Source organism: Ixodes scapularis, unplaced genomic scaffold (assembly GCF_016920785.2).
Source record: "Ixodes scapularis isolate PalLabHiFi unplaced genomic scaffold, ASM1692078v2 ptg000650l_1___fragment_2___debris__unscaffolded, whole genome shotgun sequence".
NCBI classification, from domain to species: Eukaryota; Metazoa; Arthropoda; class Arachnida; order Ixodida; family Ixodidae; genus Ixodes; species Ixodes scapularis.
The window spans coordinates 9,894-25,533 of record NW_024610017.1 but is presented as its reverse complement, the minus strand read 5'-3'; the positions used below and the strand labels follow the sequence as shown (position 1 = coordinate 25,533).

Here is a 15,640-nt window from a genome sequence, read left to right as displayed (position 1 = left end):
GAGAAATGGTTGTTTATAACATTGTCGAAAGTTATTTGAGCCAAGAAAAAATGACGTGCCAAAAAAATAGAATTTATACGAGAATTCCAGGTGTTTCCCGTCTACTTGATCGATGTCACCAGTGTGATCTTTCGTCGTCAGAGAGCCTAGATTGGAGAGGGTCCACCTTGGACCAAGGGAGGCTCTCGCAATTTAATGGCGGATGCCTCCTGCAGAGATTGGTAACACATTAAGTGCACATGCACTGCGTTTTTGTGTGGCGAGGAACAAAGCAGGCAGAAAGGCGGAAACATTTGCAGACGCTCAGTGCTTTGGGCAGCTCCACACAGCTCATATTGCAAAACACGGCCCATAAACCACATGACCCCAATCGAGCAGTTGGACACCCATTTGTAGTACAGACCTCTCTACTCGTAAGAAATCGCGAGAGGTTTTGAGGCAATCTATCGCAAGGAGTCACAAGTGTGTAAACCAGCCTTTTGAACTAGCTCAAGCTACAGCGTGTGAAGTAACCTCCACCAAGTCAGACGAAGTGGATTATCTGACACCACGAGATAAACATTTCCTTTATTGTTTTGTTGGAGGAAAGAACTGTCCGGTTGGGAAAAATATATTTTTCGGAAATAATCCCCAGAGAAGGGGAACAAGGGGACAAAGGACAAACACAGCTATAGGTGACTGGTGCACCACCGAAAAAATCCACCTGGTCCTGGTATCGAACCAAGGACCTCTCCATTTCCAGTGGAGCGCTCTACCAACTGAGCTAACCAGAAGATAGATGTCAGAAGGAGTTATAGACGTTTTAAAGAGTCAATTCTCGCAGGCACTCGAAAAGCAGCCATTAAAGAACACGATGTGTCTTAAGAGATTTGGCGCATTCGTGACATCATTCGTCCCAGCACGGGCAGGTCTATGGCAAGGCTGGCATATGGTTATGCACTTCGCAACTTGGTGGCGTCAATGCGTTGCAACCCAGCCGTTCATGATGTCCAATGACTGGTTGAATCACATGAGCGGAGGAGGCGAAGGGACTCAACAGCACCCGAAGGGCCTAACGACACTGACCCCCTCTCCCCATCTTCCTCTCTATTCCCTAAACACAAGACTTGAATAGCCATGGGAGAGAAGGGTTTACAAGGTTATGTGCGTAAAGGGCTTAGCGCCGTACTTACGCGAGGCAGCGCTGCTTTAACGGTGCAATTGATATAACGACGTTTCAAGGAACTTGGAGAGCATTCACCAGGTTTATTGATTTTCAATCAAGTTTTGGTGTCTTTTCAACCCAAAAATTGGTCTTCGATGTTTCCACAACATATATCGACATTAAGGCAATAAAACGAGTGCTACAATTTTGTTTCAGCACCCCTTTAAAATCAAGGCATGCAGGCCCACCTTCTCAAAGGCCCTTTTGACACAATGTGCAGCAGCGCACCTGGGATCCGATTTTGGAAACCGCGAGAGCGAGATCTAATTCACTTCTCGCAAGGTGAACAAAGATAGCGTTTGCAGACTGTTTGTCGGTTATGGAAGCGAAGAACGCAGTTTGTTCGGTAGGAAGCACCATTCGCAGAGGGAAATAAAACAAGAAAATGCCGCATATTGTGTGCTAACAGACTAGAAAAAAGTGTATCGTCTGCTACGAACAGAGAGCCCTGGCGAAGTGAGGCTGAAAGAAGACTATGTGAGTGTTTGCTATTTCACATTCAGAGTCATTAACAATGTGCGGTTCGTTTGTAACTCTCAGGTTCTTCTACTGCTGTACACCAGCTGCCACTTATTTGATGAAGGAGTACTAAGGACAAGTACATCAAAGGCAGTCATACCCCTTACGCTATTTGTAAGTTGGCGAGACGTCCCAACCAAAATATTTCCTAATTGTTGAACTCGCAAAAAAGTAAAATATATCTCGTTGGTTGACTACGCTTCATCTGTGGTGCCACGTCCAATCGGCAGCCGAGAACGCTCTTGCTCTCCCCTTGATCAAAATCGGACCCCTGGAGCAAGAAGGAGAGGCACTCACCTCTACAGTTAGGGAGCCAGTGATGTTGTCGTACTCCAGAGGCCGCGACTGCAGGGTGATGATCTGGCGCTGACTCGGCACCCGCCTGAGCTCGCTGATGCCCACAATGCCAAGGCCGAGGAAGTTTTCTGGAGGAAAAGAAGTAAGCGGAAGAGCAGTGCAGTCAGCATGGGGCGTCACTGGCAAACTCCTATAATCCGTGTCATCCGGAGAAAGCAGATTTATGTGGAGGCTACAAGTAAATCGAGTTTCGAGTCTCCGATACGCCACGATAAATATATGTCGCAGGCTGTTTGATTTCCTGTTTCAAATTACTTGCAACAGATTATGAGTCCAGGCATCAGTGGAGTCGAGTGGGGGAGAGCCTAGATATGAACAAAAACTTTCTGCAGTGATCCAGAAAAACAAGAGTGCAGATATCTTTGGGTTTTTACACTTTTCGATGAACAAATAAACGCATAAAATATATATTGTCTCGCCTTCCTAATAGATCGACCCAGCTATCCCCACTGTCATCTACTAGCTTTATAAAATTATCCGTCAAAAATCCACTCACCCCCGGCAGGCTTGCTTTTGTCGTAGAGCTCAAAGAGCACCTCCGACGAATTTTGGTCGAGGGTGCTGAAAAGCAGGTCACGACGGAATCATCAGCAGTCGATTTGTAAACATAACCGAGGATGGGAAAGATGGGGCTTGAACCAGACACTAAATGTGTGCCTTGCACAGAGGGCAGAAGAAAAAGCATGAGGAATGGAACACTGATAACTCATCATGTGTGAACTTTACATGCTTTTTGGTGAGAACCCAATCTGTCAAGAAGAGAAATATATCCACACTGTGGACAGAAGTGGGTGAATGCAAAGCAGCGAGATTAGGTAAGAAAAAAAAAAGAGACAACTCGACAGAGGAAATTGTCAGAACCCCGGGTAAGCAAAAACAACTCATTCTTTAAACTAATTAGTCAATGTCATAAGTTTGATGACAAAAAACATGCAATGTTCAATTACGATACAGTGTACGAGCTGGATTTGAAACAGTGGACTTGGGTTTGGAACTGTGAAGCCACCTGCTGGAACTAAGTGAAAGCGAGCCCAGCGGGTGACCGGCAGCGACTCACAAGAGGAAGTGCTCATCCCAGAACGGGTTGGCCGTCTCCTTGGCCGAGGTCGTGGTGCAGCGGTGCGGGGGCTCGTCCAGTTCCACTACGCAGTACACCTCCTTGCAACCTGGGTGGACACAGAGCCACTTTATAAATTTGCTTTTTGGCTGCTCAGAAGGCAACAGAAAGACTCCTGTCCAGGGTCTTTTACTTATGAGCATTACAGATTAAAAGTGGCCAAAACGCAGTGTACAGTGTGGGCACATTTGATCATTGGGCTCTTTGCAAGCGGGCAAAGTTTGTCACGCCGAAGCATATAGATAACACAAATGTTTCGTGGAAAGGCTAAAGGACAAACGTACCTACTCATTGAAAAGCTACAGAGAATCATCAATCTGTGACTAGAATACTTGTCCCAGTACAAAATTAATAATCAAGCGTCAACAGTAGTGGCTAAGACAGGCATGCAGGCAACCGGTAGTGAACTTGAACGTCTCCAATCATTATTGATCATCAAATATTCCATACAGAGCAACAAAAAAAAAATTATTCTCAGTCGAAATAAATGCTTCAAAATGGCACACCATGTGGAATTGCTCAAAAGAACTTTCAGAAGTAATTGCTTTCTCTCGCAAAGAACAATAATCTACACGGAATTGCAGGACATAGAGAGATGGAAATAGATGCATGCACTACAAAGACCAGCCGTAGGGGTAGCTGACATCATCCTGCCCCCCACCCCCGCAACTGCCCATGCAAATGTTCATTTTAGGAAGCAAGTCTGGCTACATACTTAGAAAAATATATCGGCAATGGCTCTTGGAACCCTCGAGCTTCCATTTTTGCCACCAAAGTTTGCCAAAGATTGGTGCAGGGCCCATGCGGGATGAAATAAAGAGCTATGGATGTCCTTCTGTACCATAGTAAGATACACCTTACATACCCTTTGTGCCAGCCAAGTTGGATGCCTTGATGACCTTCACCAAAAGCCGCTGGTCATGCTTCGCCAGCGAAGGCACCGAATTCTGAGAAACCACAGAAGAGCACCGTTTTAAGAGCTATCAAACCGTAAAAGGTAAGTATCATAGAAATGTGAAAATAGACGCATATGCAAAACAAACCTCATAGACCAATAAAATTGCAAACTCTTTGTTTGTTCGTTTTAGAATCAGTTTTCATACTTCTTTCTAGGAGTTTCAATACAATAGAGCATCTAGTAAAGTCAGTTTTATCAGGAGAAATACACAATCTACAAGCACCTTCACTATGGTCAGTACCTGAAATATGCTAGTAGTATGCAAACATTGCTTTGCTTCACTGTACCCATATCTCTACAGTTTCAGTCTCTGCTACAGAGAGGTTTTATTGCACATACCTTAAAATACTGGGTAAACGCCCACTCAAAATTTAGAGATAATCGTGAAAACGATGGGGAATAAGCGCTTATCCGGTCATCAATTTTACATGTCAATGTACTGCGCATTTTTTCTCAGATCCTACGAATTTGGGAATGGGCGCTTAGTGTGGAATGGGTGGATGCGCGGTATTCTACGGTAAATATATGCAGGCGGTTCCATATGGTGCAGTCCTCAAAAGCCACAAATGCTTCCATTTTCCCCAGTATCTCTCGGATGGCACTAGTGTCAATGACAAGCAGTAACAAGCGAATGTGAACATCGATGCAGTTGTCTTCATTCATGTCCACTCGTTAAAGCCTAGATTTGAGAGTATTTCCAACTGCTCGATCAGGGTCATGTGGTTTATGGGCTATGTTTGCAACACGGCCTGCAAGGAGGTGTCAAAAGTGTCAAACATTCGCAAGCGTCTCCGCCTTTCCGCCCGCTTTTCTACTTGCCACGCAATAACGCAGCGCCTGTGCACTTGTAACCATTCAGCACAGGAGGTGTCCACCATTAAACAGCAAAGGCTTCCATGGTTTGAGCTGCTCTCTCTCTTAAGTCTAGGCTCTCTATTACTTGTCATCGACAGTGGTGCCATCCGAGGGATGCAGAAACCTTCATCAGATTCTGTGGCTCAACAGTGCTCTCCTGTACGTAATATCAGTTTTTCTCTTCCAACTTTTTACTCCGCTAACCCAAAGGTCGGAAACTTTTGCGCCTCATCCCAACCTGCAAGCACTAGATTCTAGCAGAGGCGAAGCCTTTGGCAACGCGCAGCTCGTTTTTGTCCGAGCAAAAAACACTATTAATTTTTCTCGCTTCATGTCCGGTAAATATGCCTGCAAAAACGTACCATTTGATCGAGCTGGGTGTGCTGAATGATCTCAGAGACCGGCTCCCTGTGCTTGAAGTTGGGGAAGTCCTTCTGGCCGGAGCAGGAGAGGTCGGTCACGGTGTACGAGAGAGCGTCCACCACCGATTCGAGGATGATGTCGTCCAGAGCTCGTTGATCGACTGAATGTGGCTTCTGAATAAAAAAATAAAAAAGCACGGACCCCTCCCCTCAAACATCCGCACTTGACCTCAAACACGCCTGCGTACAAGTACAGGGTAACAAGTCTAATTTCTGCATTAGTTTGCTAAATTTATGTCAAACATGCCAAAATGACCCCTTCAGAATCCAAAATACGGGAGTGCACCGATTGCAGGCAATGGAGAAGGCAGGAACTATTAAAGGAACCAGAAAATAGTTTTCTTCACTTTGGCTTATTATAGTACTTTAAATTAACACTTTGGCTTAATAGTACTTAAAATTACCCCTTTATATTAATCAAGCATGAAAAATGAATTTCACTTTTGATACACAGCCACATTTCACAAACAAGTACATAATATGCATGCAGTTCACATTCCATGAGCTCTTCGACTACTATCAACATTTCCCTTGACAGGATGGTCCCCTCCCTTAATGAAACGAGAAGAAAGGGATTGTCCTTTGGCGACAAATAATCCCCTTAGTTGGGCTTGCTGGAAGTTGAGCAGAAAAAGGTCATCAACCTCAGAAGCAGCAAACCGAGAAGACATAAAAAATAATGCGGCAGCCTATGACCCGAGACGTCGTAGGGACCCCATGTCACCCTGACAAGATAATCACGCGCGAGAGATAGGTGGTTCTTCTGCTCCCGACCATGAGCTTCCACCTCGCAGTCCCTGTACATTAGGCTGCCCATCTCCATTTGTGCACCAAAAGATGGCTGTGTCCTATACAACCCCAGAATCGAATGCCCATATTTACTTGCCTCTCTCGCTCACTTGCACACATTTTTTTCCGCCAATTTCTCTTCTGCTAAAATGAATAGGAAGCCATAAACTTGCTACAGTCTCGACGACGCTAGCAGTATCGGGAAATAAATAAATAAATAAAAGCTATCTTGAAGACTTTTTAAACTACTAAATTTAATATGCTAGTTATTACAGAATTATTACCGAATTATTACCAAATATTACTGGTATAAGCACACACTGTGAAGTTTTAAATGTAGTCTTAAGTTTTCAGAGTGAGTGTCCCAAATACTATTTCTTACCTGTACATGACAAAACTACCAGCCAGAAATTTGCTTCCTCAGGCTATCAACTTCAAGTTCTCCTTAAAGATGTATTTAAGCTGCAACATTAATATCTTTTTTTAAAGATTAACTCCACCGCTGTTAATCCAGCTTTCTTTCCTCCTAAACTTTGACTGGTCATTCGAAAACTAAGGATATTCTGTCTAATCCTTTGAAAAGACAAAAAGAGCTGCTCTTGAAAATTTCCTGGTGCAAAACAACCGACCCCATGTGTAAATATTAGGAGAGCGCTAATATTGGAATTTTCAAGTATTAGTTTAGAATAATACGCTATTCGATATTCACTTGGAGATGAACTGCGATTACCGTCTTTTTGTTCGAAGTGTTTAGGGCGGCGGGTTAGCCCCGTTGAGCGCGCTTCTTATCGAGCACCGGTGCACTGCGGAGAAGCAACACCCGCAAAAGCGAGCTCCGTGGGTGTTGCTTCTCCGCAGTGCACGGGTGCTCGGTGAGAAGCGCGCTCAACGGGGCTAACGCGCCCCGAGCAACACTTGGAACACCAAAGCGGGAGGATGCACGCTCGCGCCTGGTGTATCAATAAATTATTCAAAGCTAACATGCATCATTCGTAAATGTTTTTTTTTTTCTTTTCTTTTTTTTCTTCAAAGTCGAAATTGAAGAAAGGACTCTAGCGTATAGCAAGAAGGTTTACGAATACACCAATAGACGGCGCTGAGGTCACACCGCCGAGAAAACTAGGTATTTTCTTATTCACTGATGGCAAGAGGGTTTCATAGCCTCACTTTCTTTGCACTGCGGAGTGAATATAGATTTCACATTTAAATATTCTAAGCTGAAATGGTAAAACAAAATGGCTAGGTGGCGTAAGCTACCGCCCGATCCAAAGGGCTCAGCCGGGTTCATCCATCCATCCATCCATGCTCGATTAGACATAGATTTAATAAAGTCATTGGGCTTTAGAGACAGCGAAGGGAGAGTGGATTTCAAGAATGTAGAGATTACCGAGCAAAGATTAAGTGAATGGTGGCAGAAAGCGAGAGAAAATTGGGAATTTTCTTATTAACTGATGGCAAGGGGGTTTTATAGCCTCACTTTCTTTGCAGTGCGGAGTGAATATAGATTTCACATTTAAATATTCTAAGCTGAAATGGTAAAACAAAATGGCTAGGTGGCGTAAGCTACCGCCCGATCCAAAGGGCTCAGCCGGGTTCATCCATCCATCCATCCATGCTCGATTAGACATAGATTTAATAAAGTCATTGGGCTTTAGAGACAGCGAAGGGAGAGTGGATTTCAAGAATGTAGAGATTACCAAGCAAAGATTAAGTGAATGGTGGCAGAAAGCGAGAGAAAATTGGGCATTTTCTTATTAACTGATGGCAAGGGGGTTTTATAGCCTCACTTTCTTTGCAGTGCGGAGTGAATATAGATTTCACATTTAAATATTCTAAGCTTAAATGGTAAAACAAAATGGCTAGGTCGCGTAAGCTACCGCCCGATCCAAAGGGCTCAGCCGGATTCATCCATCCATCCATGCTAGAGTTCCTGTATATAGCTACCTACGGTAGCAGAGTTGCGCATTCAGCCTCGCCGAGTGACCGTAGCGCCGGCTTTTCCCGCACGCCCTGGATGCTTTGCTCCTCACGTGACTAAATTTGGCGAATAGCGGCGCTGCGCACTCCGCCGCGCATGGAAAACAGGAGGCGGAAAGCAGGGGAACATACGCCGGGGCGCGAGAAACGTCGGCGGACAGACCGTAAAAAAGGTGGCTTTTTTGCACGGCGCCGGACGCTTTGCTCCTCGCGTGATGGATCTCGGCGAAGAACGGCGTGGCGGTGCGGGGAAAACAAATGCGCAACTCTGCTCCCCCTTCGGGGGAGCATATCGAGGAACTCTAGCCGCTGCGGTAGCGCTGCAATTAGCAGGGCACATGTGCAGACGCTCCACTTGACGCGATTTCTGCGCACGCGCAGTGCCCACACCTCGCGCGGAAAGTGCGCTTTTGCCCACGCCTCGTGAGGGCCTGTTTGGAAACAGCGCGTTGGCCTATGGCGGGGCATCTCTGCAGGTTATATTTCACGTCAAGTCCGTCGTTTCCTTGCCACCCCAATGTAAGCATTCGACCGTCTGAAGACACAACTCGTATGGTTAGATCAAAATTGACTCAAGTTCAGCTGGGTCTTCGCTCAAATGTGGTGCGAAAGTAGTGAACGATTGGCAGATAATATTTGATATTCAATTCGAAGATATCTGGCCTAAACCACTATTCGCTTCGAATTCGTTTCGAACTCAACACCCACTATGTGCACATGCCTAATAAATTTATTTACGAAGGGAAGTTTCACCTTACTACACCCTAGTGTGGCCGTTTTTTTTTTTTTTTTTTCAGTTTAATTTTACATTGTTACGCTCCAACTTACCTCAAAACATTACTTATTTTATCTCAACATTTGGTGGAGACATTGTGGATAAGGTATGAGCACTATACCATTGTGGACTTTCATTAAGACATGTAATATAAATATTTGTTAGACAGGTACACGCTGGAAACCCCATTTTCACAAATATGTAAATGAAATTACAACACAGTCCATTATGGGGATGTGCATCCTGGGGGTTATCGAAGCTGGTGGAGAGAACTTAAAAACTTTCAGAGTGGCATCCGACATACCTCTAGGAGACCTTGTCTTCTTCAGAGTCAAGTTCCTTAACGAAACATTGACAACAAGTTACGGCAGTTTGCTAAAATATTCATCATTCTGATGTGCAATGCATAGCGTACTACCAACAAACGTCATTTATGCTTAATTCTTCTACAAGTGCCCACAACTACAAACTCGGAAATTGTCAAAACAAAACAAAAAGGGAAAAGCCAATAAAAAAAACACGCTTACGTTTTCTCCAGTTCCCGACTGCAGGGAGACCTTAATGTCGGGTCGCTGAACGAAGCGCACGACGAAAAGTTGCTCCGTGCTGATGCAGCAGACCTTGAGCTGAAATACGGACACCCTCTAATTCACAACTGTAAAACCACAGCTATCATTCGGGCAATGATTATAGAAAACTTAAGAATTCACTTAATCACTTTACTGTCGTAGCAAGACAGCCACAAATATGATTCTTCAGGGTTAAGATGTCAAACAGCTCAGCCTTTCCTTTAGAGGGTCAAGAAATGAATGCATTGCTTTGCAATAATAATTAAAAAAAACAAAAAAACAACCAAAGCTGGTCCCCATGAACACTACATTTTGTGTCAGCGTACGATGGACTATAAGCCAATGCTACGGGCCGCCAGATTAAATCCCGAGCCTGCTCAAAACGGTATGCGTGCCATAGCGATATACCGGGTGGTTTCTCACTGGCTTGCGATCGGACCTGGCAGCCCGTAGCTTCGACCTTCAGTCCATCGCATGCCGACACAAAGTGTGTGGACCTTTTTCGCTTACTCGTGTAGGGTTCCGTGTTTTCGGAGTTGATTTTTTGCCAAAAATTCGGAATTTATCGGAATTTGTTTTTGTTTGATTCCCACTTTATCAAAATTGAAAGTTTAACTTCACAGTGTTTTCTTTAAAAACAAAATAAGAACAATGTTAAAATGTGCTAAATGAGAAAAAAAAAATACTTGTAACGAATAATAATTTTGAGCCTGGATTTGGCGTTGGCGGTCTTGCTATTGACAATACTAATCTGTCCAACAACAAGACTTGCAAACAAGGGCTGCTTCGATAAGCACCGATAAAACCCCTTAAGTCCTGCAGGTAGTCGGTGGGAAGCTCGTTTTCATCCCCAGCCCATTTCATCAGCCTACCATGCGGCTGCGCGGGGTGGAGTGGTAGAGGGTGGAATAGAGGGTGAAGAAGCACAAATAGTATGGCTGAACTGGAAACCGGAACAGTAGCTTCCGTCGTCGTAACCTAGAAGCATACAATAACATGCGTCCGAATGAACTTTGACGAGATAAACGGCAAGACCATTTTTTTGTCAATGATCGGCGATTTGAAAGGAAACTAAGGTCGTATTTGCTCAGGACCATTGCCCCTGTATTCTAAGCATACTTAATTCGTTTTTTATTGCCTTGGGATATCGAAATTCGGAGTTTATCGGATAAATACAAATTTTACCAACAAGTGTTTTTTTTTTAGAGAGAGAGAGGGGGAGAGAGGGTGGGAGGGTCTCAGGTTTATTCGAAAACGCAGAATCCTAAGTATGGATGACAAAAAGAAAATAAAAAAAAATTCAACGTGGAGAAGTAAAAGTTATAGATGAAGACAAACAAGAAACAATGGCATTTTAAAATATATTATATATATATATATATATATATATATATATATATCAAAAGCGAAAACTTTCTGAGAGCATAAGAGCGAAATAATGTTTTCGCCCATATGGAAAGTTTCACCATTCAAGATGGCAGCAGCCGAGTAAAAATGGCATATATCTAAGAAACAAAACATTTTTAAAGATCTTATTGAAAACACACATCTGTTTGTTTGTTTTTTGTTTTTTCAAATTTTTTGTTCAATAATTATACGTTTTTAGAAACAATTTAGGTCGAGGTAGAACGCTCTAAGCCCCGTCCAGGAGAGTAGCAAGCCAAGCTCCATTTCTCGGCTCTCATTTATTGGAGAGATGATTGATGTGTGGCATGGTCCATTGTAGAATTGTTTCTCTGAGCCACGGCAGTCTTCTTATTTGACTTTTCCTTTTGAGTTTGAAAAACAGGATCATTGCTGCTTTCGAAAATTTCACGAGATCGTCTTTTCCGCTTATCCTTCAAACGAAGAAACTTGCGTAGCTCGCTGAATTTGCTTGTTTTTACGAGAGAAAGAGTAGTTTCGCGTTAACCCAGGTGCTTAGAGGAAGATATACTCAACCGACGTAGTTCACAGCAAACTACTGTGGGCAAGTAGACACCTTCGGAAGCGCTGTGTAAGTGCTTGTTTTCGTCGTGAGACTGGCGTAAACCTAGCGTCCCACGTTAACTATTTTGCTTTGACTGGCTTGATTTGTTCGTTTGCGCGTTTCGATGCTGAATATAAATGTGTCGGATCCCGTAAAAGCGGCCTCCCTACTTTGAGAATCGTGGAACCATTGTGATGGCGACCGTGGTTTCAGTACCAAGAGGTAATTCCTACACAGGTAAGAATTGCGAACCACTTGGCGGGAAGAAATCGGGTGTTCGCCTCGAACCAGGTTTGTCCAGGTCTCGTGGTTTCACTTCGGAAGGTAGCAGCTCTAAAAGTTTTTAGCGTTTCAATCGTTCGTCATGACACTCACCCACCTTGCTCGCGGACGCTATGAAAGGAAACACGGACAGAAAATCTGAAAAATCTTTATATTTATTTTGCTGACTTTTTTTTTTTCTTTTTAGTTCTTTTGGTCGTTTTTTAGCGCATATCGACAGACGCTGACAGACTTGTGTTAGACCTTGACTCGTGCATGCTAGAACGCCGTTTCATGATTGCGTCTTGCGAGCGTCGCAAACGGTTTTTAGAGGAGAGGAAAGGGGGGGTGGGGGGGGATAACAGACGGACACAAGCGATGGCGGACGCAGACGCACCGTTTTCGTGGCTGCGTCTTACGGGCGTTCCATGGGTGGTAGCCTGGAGAATGTCTTTGACTGGTATGTTTAGCGTCCTATATATGCTGCCCATACAACAAAAGGGTCCCGGAGTCACGTCACGAAAGCCGAAGTGTCATGCCGTTGCATGTCGCTCGCGATCCTGGCAATTAGTCGTAGAAACGCTAACGAGAAGCTGCGAGTAGCACACCCGAGCGCGAGTGTCGCTGTCGTCACGGCGTCTGACTGCCGAAGTTCCCTTGAACTGCCACTGGAGAGCGACCTGCAGCAGAACAGGCGCCTGCCGCATACAGCGCAGCTGTTGGGACGCCGCCAGGATTGCGACCGGCGACAGCATGACACTTGTATGACGTCATCGGGCGGAAATCGAGGGACCACTTTCTTGGACGCAAGAAAAAAGCAGACGACGCCGTACGCTGCCGTGCGTCTGCCCGCACGACTAGCAGGCGGTGTCATCCGGCAGACTACACGCACCGGACGTCGCGACAGGGAGACATGAGGCTTGTGAAGGTGTTCAGCCGAACAGAAGCCAATCCAGTAGTCATGGGCGGGGCAACCGTTCTGTGGGCACCTAAAGCGGGTGGTGAACTTCACCTAAACTGCACCTAACGTCTTAAATATTGCAACAAAAAAAGTTTTTTCGTGAAAATTTTAGGGGAAAAAAACATAGGTTCCATTTAAATACTGTAGAAAAAAAATACATTTTTTATTCTAGTTTTTTTTCTTTTTTATAGTTACTGACCCAATGAGAATGACAGGGCGGGTTTTTCGAACGACAGGCCTCTGGCACGTGCACGCTTGAAGTGCACCAGGTGCCCAAGCGTTGCCGGAGGTAGGAAGCTCGCGTCGGAGGCCGGACAGCTGCAGCCCCTCCCTGACGCCCTCAGCTCGTCAGTGACCGTAGCGAACTAGCGGTGTCTTACCTTTCCACTCAGCTTTTCGACGAGAAGATTGTAGCGATGCATCGCTTTGTCAGCGTCATTTGGCCTCTTCACCTTTATCACAAGTATGACTCGTTCGCAGGTGATGCCCGTTGTTACCGTCTGCGAATTCGGAAAAAACAGGGTGGCAGTCTTTGAACCTACCGGGTGATTCAAGGAGAGGCCAGGCTCTTTAAATCGACCGCAAAATTCGGTTTGTTAACCTATCGCGCTACGACTTTGTGCAGCGTTGCCCACAGATGGTGCATTTTTTTTTTTTTTTGTAAAGTTTGCAAGGAGCGAATTTACCTGAGGAAAAAGTAAAGAAAGAAAAGGCTTAGCTCCTATGGAAACGCAGCGACGCCAACGGTCTTCAAACAACACGGCGCCGTTTCGCACGGGAGACAAGAGATGGCGGAACGAACAACCCCAACGAACGAGCATACGGCGCCGAGAGCCGGCGTCTTTAACGCGCGATATTTTCGACTCAAAAGCGGCGCGCGTTCCGCAGGCGGCGACAAAAACAGGCGTGGTAACAACAAGGAACTGCAGTTCCTTGTCTGCTAAAGACGCCGGCTCTAGGCGTCGTATGCTCGTTCGTTGGCGGCAGTTGGCGTCGCGACCGCTTGCGCCATCTCTCGTTTTCCGTGCGAAACGGCGCCGTGTTGTTTTAAGACCGGTGGCTTCGCTGCGTTTCCATAGGAGCTAAGCCTTTTTCTTTCTTTACTTTTTCCTCAGGTAAGTTCGCTCTTTGCAAATTTTACAAAAAAAAATGCACCATCTGTGGGCAACGCCGCACAAAGTCGTAGCGCTTAAGAAACCGAATTTCGCGGTCGATTAAAAGAGCCTGGACTCTCCTTGAATCACCCTGCAGTCGGCTAAGAAGACAGATACGAAAGGCTAGAAAGTCAAATTCTTGGAGGTATGCCCCATTCCGTCTATCTCGGACTATCTCGGAACAAACATTGTTTGCGTGATAATAACGAGGGGGGGGGGGGGGGGGGGGGGGGACACACAAGCTTGACACACAAAGAATCGCGAGTATTCCAGGGCCACCCATAGACGGCGCCAGTGTATTCTTTCATCGTAAGCGATCACAAGGCAACCAAACTTTATGACGTTTCGAAAGAAAGGAAAATGCTCAATGGGGACATGCTTTGAAGTTTTGGTTTCCTATCAAAATGCATCTCAGTGCAAGCAGTCCGACTCCCCGAGGCCAAAGCGCACAACTAACATGCGCCTCCAAGCATGCTGCGCATGACGGAGGTGAACCTACCAATAATCGAAGCTTATTCTTGCAATGTTATCCGAACAACGGATCGTTTCGTACCGCTGGCTTGTGCATTCCCACGGGGGCAGGACTGCTGGCGCGGAAATGCGCTCCGATAGAAAACCAAAACCTAAAAACCTGTCCAAATAAAGATTATTTTTTTCTTGAACGCCATAACTATCTGCACGCGCGTTATATTTCTGTAAGCTGTGCCGATTTAGTGGTTTTTCAGAATGTCCAAACATTTTTAATTAAAGACAATCTTTAAATTCACATATTAAAAACCAATTGCTCAAACATAATTTATACTCTAATCATAGCGAACGTCATTGATCTTCCTAAATAAGCCTTTTTGCAGACACCAAAAGAACATCACCTACATATATACACGCTTTACACACGCGCCAGAATACAGCCGCCATTGCTGACCTTCTCTTGTTTTACCGAGATACCGAGCCACTGAAACTGGTGTGGATGAGCCTCCACAAAAGCCAATGCTGGGGAGAAAGACAGAATAAAATCTAGGATGGCAGTGACCTAGCCTGCTATGGTAATAATGAAGTGAAGTAAACATAATAAGGGGAAACAGAAACTGAAGGTCAGTTATGGCAGCGCCCATTCACAGCTGCTGCAAAGCGTCTATAGTTTTTGCAGGAGGGATCTGGAAATCTTTTTATATGGGTTCCTCGTGGCCGCAAAACTTTACGGTGTCCGTTTCTCGTTAAAGCCGGCTGTTACAGCCAAATATATTAGAGAGCTCCGTGGGAATCGGCTGATGAAACACAACCTGCGTTAAAAACAAGTATGAATAAAAGTTTACTCACGAGGCTCTCTTTAGACTCCAGGACAACGTGGACATCGTGTAGCTTGGGTTTCGTACTGTCGGGATGCACGCACTCGAACTCTACCACCACGCCGTGCTGCAAAGACAAGATTCGGAAAAATTAGCATGTGCAAGCTGCATGACAGACAAGTGCAATACGAAATCTGCGCACTGAAATAAAAAAAAAAAAAGAAGATAGACAGGGAAAATACACGTGCAGTACATGTATCACAATCACACACGTACACGTCACCTCAAGAAAGTAACTAAATACCGTTACTCGTTACTCCCTCAAAAAGTAACTAAATGCACTACACGTTGCCGATTCTCAAAAGGAATGCCGTTAGTTTATCTCAAAAGTAGCAAGTTACTTTCTCGGTACTTTGACGACCAAATACACGACTGCTTTTGTTTCGTGGCTTGTATTCTTTTCAGTA

The 15,640-nt window shown here is 45.0% G+C and overlaps 1 protein-coding gene across 1 annotated transcript in view; it reads right to left on the bottom strand.

The window, feature by feature from the left end:
• The window catches only part of LOC8030060, a gene marked incomplete at its 5' end in the record, with an annotated part of 37,447 nt that extends 22,147 nt beyond the window's left edge, over window positions 1-15,300 (bottom strand). Inside the window, 8 exons of the mRNA XM_042287958.1 lie at window positions 2,021-2,148; window positions 2,577-2,641; window positions 3,138-3,246; window positions 4,063-4,144; window positions 5,373-5,546; window positions 9,501-9,599; window positions 13,114-13,233; window positions 15,205-15,300. Coding sequence (XP_042143892.1) covers window positions 2,021-2,148; window positions 2,577-2,641; window positions 3,138-3,246; window positions 4,063-4,144; window positions 5,373-5,546; window positions 9,501-9,599; window positions 13,114-13,233; window positions 15,205-15,300 — 873 coding nt within the window. The remainder of the gene's footprint in view (window positions 1-2,020; window positions 2,149-2,576; window positions 2,642-3,137; window positions 3,247-4,062; window positions 4,145-5,372; window positions 5,547-9,500; window positions 9,600-13,113; window positions 13,234-15,204) is intronic.
• Between the last annotated feature and the right edge of the window lie 340 nt (window positions 15,301-15,640).